Source organism: Podarcis melisellensis, assembly GCF_964234715.1.
Source record: "Podarcis melisellensis genome assembly, chromosome: 8".
Taxonomy (NCBI): Eukaryota; Metazoa; Chordata; class Lepidosauria; order Squamata; family Lacertidae; genus Podarcis; species Podarcis melisellensis.
The window spans coordinates 86,815,705-86,820,766 of NC_138540.1; the positions used below are offsets into that span (position 1 = coordinate 86,815,705).

Genomic DNA, 5,062 nt, shown 5'->3' on the forward strand with positions numbered 1-5,062 from the left:
AACTCGAAAACGCTCAACCTGAAGCAACTTCAACCCGAATTATGACTGTAATCCATTAGTGATTATATGCAATTATGAATAAAGTTCACTTGTTAAGAACTTTCCTTTCCATAGCATTAAACGAAAAGTTTGAGACAGTGGCGTTAGGGCTCCCTGATGCTCCCAGGAATCTGGCACCACCTTCCCTTTTCTGTCTCTCAACACAGCATCATAGCCAGTTTTAAAATCTCCTGATACTGACAATCAGAAAAAGTATGGGTTTTGGTGGCCCATCAGCAGGTACTTGTCCATAGGTTTTTAATAAAAGAAGGTCTCCTACTTGCAGCTTTTCTGCACGTAACCTTAATTTATCCAGAAATCGAAGGGTGGACCTCCTGTTTTAACCTGAATTCCGTCTAATTAAATCCAATCTGATTCTTCAATCAAAATGGTAGAAGATGCCAAATTCTTCTTAGCCTTTCATTTCGGCTTGAATATTTTTAGTTGAGAATCTCCTGCTGACAGTAGGCAGCTCGAAGCTTTGTTCCACAGAGTCGTGTTGCAGCTGAAAGCACTCTGAACCGCTCCCCCCGCCCTTTGGCAGCAGTTTTGTAGAAGTTAAAACTTTGATTGATTGAAAGGCCTTCTTATCTGTGAGACAATACAGTAATCCACTGCACTTGTTCCGTTATTATTCATAAAGGTACCGCATTTTTCACTCTATAAGACGCACCAGACCACAAGACGCACCTAGTTTTTCGAGGAGGAAAACAAAACAAAACAAAATTCTGAATCTCAGAAGCCAGAACAGCAAGAGGGATCGCTGCGCAATGAAAGCAGCAATCCCTCTTGCTGTTCTGGCTTCTGGGATAGCTGTGCAGCCTGCATTCGCTCCATAAGACGCACACACATTTCCCCTTACTTTTTAGAAGGCAAAAAGTGAGTCTTATAGAGCAAAAAATATGGTAAATTCTCCCTTCCTGTTCTCCAGAAACACCCCATTCACAATCCTGAGCATAGGCGCTGACTCCATGGGGCCTGAGGGGGCCCGAGCCCCCTCAAAAATTCGTTTGGGGGGGCTCTGCCCCCCCAATAATTTAAGAAAATTATTAGTTATATTATGCTTTGTAAAATCACAAAATTATGTTGGTATTTTTTATTTTCCTTGTTTGACGAGGGCGGGTCCTCACAGGTTCACTTAAGGTTGGGGCAGCCCGGGGCTCGCCCCTTTCGTTCCCCCAGCAGCAGCGGTTTGGAGGTCTTGGGCCCCCCCAATATTTTTTATAAGTCGGTATGGGCCCCCCCCCAATATTTTTTATAAGTCGGCGCCCCTGATCCTGAGTGGCAAAATTTCACCCATAGGTAAAAAGAATTAGAAATCAGCATGCTCTGGATAAAACTTAGTGACTTCCTTCACCTCAGCTTCACTTTGTTCAATATCTGTTTTCTCTCCCCTCTGAAACCAACACAAACAGCTCTACGACATGTTCTCGGGCGTCATGCAGTACCTCCCTGGCCCACAACATGAAGCCTTCAAGCAGCTCTTAGGGTTGGAGAAGTTCATCACGCGGAAGGTAAAAGCCCAAGAGGAGACCCTGGACCCCAACGCCCCTCGGGATTTCATTGACTGCTTCCTGGTGAAAATGCAGCAGGTATGGCGATTTTATTCTAAGAAATATGAATATTTTTTTTCTGGAAGGAAACTAGGGTCCCTGAAACCAAACCAACTTTTCAACACTACTCAACTGTCCCTTCACTCTCATTGGTTTAATCATGACATCACTGCAGCTCAGCCAATCAGTAGTAGAGAACAAACTTTGAAGACTTCTGAAAACCAGATTTTAACCTCCTTTACCATTTTCCTTCTGGCTAGGAGAAGGAAAACACAAATACAGAGTTCTTCCTAAAGAACCTTGTTATGACGACCCTCACCATTTTCTACGCTGGCACAGAAAGCATCAGCAGTACTTTGCGCTATGGCTTCCTGCTTCTACTGAAATACCCGGAAATTGAAGGTGAATGCGGAAGGGGGAGAAAATAGGGTGGAGAGATGTGTCCTTGCCGTTCTATGTTTTCCCATCTATGAGCTGGGATCCTTCTTTAGCTCCCTGGAAGGTGCAAATAACACTTTTGGTCTCATTCTGCTGATTTCTCAACAGAGAAAGTCCACAAAGAGATTGAACGGGTGATTGGCTCCAGTCGCACTCCCAACATGGATGACCGTCCCCTGATGCCCTACACGGATGCTGTGATCCACGAGATCCAGAGATTCACTAACATGTTCCCCTCGGGAGTAGCAAGATGTGTGACCCGTGATACCCAGTTCCGGGGATACACCATTCCCAAGGTATTGTGGTTCTATTAATTCCTTAGACTCCACTCTTCCAGATACAGTTTGTGGCTCAGTGAAGTTCCCCAAACACATCTGTTCCACCTGTCCTTATTCTCTGAATGATCACAGTCAGGGAGACAGAGGTGTGGATGCCGGGGAGGCCTGGCAGTGTTCCCTTGTTCTCCTGGCATCGCTGTGGCTTAGCAGGAGGAGTGAGGCAGCTGCAAGGACAGCACTGTGCAGATATGCCAGCAGAAGGACCACATGGGCTCCTCTGGGGACTACAGTTCCCATCATCTCTGACCACTGGTCCTGTTAGCTAGGGATCATGGGAGTTGTAGGCCAAAACATCTGGAGGGCTGCAGGTTGGGGGTGCCTGATCTAAAGTGATGGATTGCTACAGTTGCCAGCATTTGTGGACTTTCTGGGATGGGCATGGCTATGATAAGCTCCTGTGCTTCAGAGCTGGGACAGTTAACACTCCAGGAAGCGCTTTTATTAACTGGGTTCACTGCCCACATGATCCGGGCATTTTTCCTTTGATCTATGCTCTCTGGGGGGCTGCAGAGAGCAGTCTGTTTGAGAATGTGAGCAAGGTAGTTTCGTTTGTTAGAGACAGAAAGCTGCGAACATGCAGCTAGATTCTGTAGGTTTTTCTTTTCTGTTTCTTGTATGCCTCTAAATAAAGAGAAAAGCAATGACAAACCTAGACAGTATCTTAAAAAGCAGAGGCATCACCTTGCCAACAAAGGTCCGTATAGTCAAAGTTATGGTTTTCCCAGTAGTGTTGTATGGAAGTGAGAGCTGGACCACAAAGAAGGCTGATCGCCAAAGAACTGATGCTTTTGAATTCTGGTGCTGGAGGAGACTCTTGAGAGTCCCATGGACTGCAAGAAGATGAAACCTCTCCATTCTGAAGGAAATCAGCCCTGAGTGTTCAGTGGAAGGACAGATCCTGTAGCTGAGGCTCCAGTACTTTGGCCACCTCATGAGAAGAGAAGAATCCCTAGAAAAGACCCTGATGTTGGGAAAGATTGAGGGCACTAGGAGAAGGGGATGACAGAGGACGAGATGGCTGGACAGTGTTCTCGAAGCTACCAGCATGAGTTTGACCAAACTGTGGGAGGCACTGGAAGACAGGAGTGCCTGGCGTGCTCTGGTCCAGGGGGTCATGAAGAGTCGGACATGACTAAACGACTAAGAAAAAGAAGAGGAGGAGTTTGGATTTGATATCCCGCTTTATCAAGGAGTCTCAAAGCAGCTAACATTCTCCTTTCCCTTCCTCCCCCACAACAAACACTCTGTGAGGTGAGTGAGGCTGAGAGACTTCAGAGAAGTGTGACTGGCCCAAGGTCACCCAGCAGCTGCATGTGGAGGAGCGGAGACGCGAACCCGGTTCCCCAGATTACGAGTCTATCGCTCTTAACCACTACACCACACTGGCTCTCTAAATGACTCAACAACAACAACAACAACAGAAAGAGTGATAGATTAGAAGCACTGGTGTCTAGCTGAGTTACTGAAGACACCACGCAGACACAGACAAAGCCATTTTACGCTGCGTGTGAACTCTGCTAATGTCCGACAACTGAGAAGAGTGGCAGCGCACGAGTGGAAGTGTGTGGGCACCATTGAAGTTTGTCGGAGTGCCAATAAATCAGATTTATTGCAGTGCCGTTGCAGCAGACTCCATGGGTCAAAGGGTTTACAACCCACAAACTTTAACAGTCTGGTGTGGGAGAGTGGAATATGCAGCCTCATATCTCAGAATGATTTCTTGCCCCCCAGAAGAATCTCCCATTTCTCCCATATCTTCTTATTTCTCTCCCTTTCTTGTTCAGGGGACTGAAGTGTTTCCCATGCTCGGGTCTGTGCTGAGAGACGCCCAACACTTTGCAAGACCAGACGTGTTTGACCCCCAACATTTCCTGGATGAGAATGGGCAGTTCAAGAAGAATGAGGCTTTTATGCCTTTCTCTGTTGGTGAGTGAGTCTCCTTCCTTTTCCAAACATTCCTAAACCACCTCTGAAAGCCTGTATTCACCTTCCTCCTCTTTCCTAGGGAAGCGCTATTGCTTGGGGGAACAACTAGCCCGGAAGGAGCTCTTCCTCATCTTCACCAGCATCCTGCAGAACTTCCGCTTCAAATCCCCCATCCCTCCTGAACAGATCGACATCTCTCCCATGCTGGTTGGCTTTGTCACCATCCCACGTTTATATGAAATGTGTGCCATTCCCATCTAAAATGGGGTTTTAGAGTTTTTAGGGTTTTTTGAATGTTTTATGTAGTTTTGTAGTAGTTTTATGTGGTTTTTCAATTTCATTGTTCTGCATGGGACAATGACAATAAAGATATCGTATTGTATCGTATCGTAAACAAGTTGGGGAGTTCTTGAACTCACAAAGGGGTTGACTCTCCTGTGGCGATCACAAAGGGTCCTCGGATGTTTCACCGTCTATTGATCCCTGTGCCACCACTTTATTTCTCGCGGCCGCCACCCAGGCCCTACCTGGTACAATGCTGAGTCCAGTCAGGGTTAAATTGGAACATAAACTTCTGTTTGTTTATTGCAGTTTAAGAAGCGTGTGGTTTCATAAATGGTATCGGTCAATTACAATTATGGGGTGCCTATCCAGACCTGTAACTTCCGCTACCTGCTCTCACTCACTAAACCATCTCTCAGATATTGACTTGTCTTCCTAGCCCTAAATGTTCCTGACTCAGCTTATTTCGCTATACTAACTCAACCT

At 46.2% G+C, this 5,062-nt stretch overlaps 1 protein-coding gene across 1 annotated transcript in view; it reads left to right on the plus strand.

Moving 5' to 3' along the window:
* LOC309375877 (uncharacterized protein) overlaps positions 1 to 4,653 on the plus strand; it is a 30,692-nt gene extending 26,039 nt beyond the window's left edge. Inside the window, exons 14-18 of the mRNA XM_081921796.1 lie at positions 1,455 to 1,631; positions 1,853 to 1,994; positions 2,139 to 2,326; positions 4,153 to 4,294; positions 4,374 to 4,653. Of these exons, the coding sequence (XP_081777922.1) occupies positions 1,455 to 1,631; positions 1,853 to 1,994; positions 2,139 to 2,326; positions 4,153 to 4,294; positions 4,374 to 4,555 (831 nt within the window). The 3' untranslated portion in view covers positions 4,556 to 4,653. The remainder of the gene's footprint in view (positions 1 to 1,454; positions 1,632 to 1,852; positions 1,995 to 2,138; positions 2,327 to 4,152; positions 4,295 to 4,373) is intronic.
* The last annotated feature ends 409 nt before the right edge of the window (positions 4,654 to 5,062 follow it).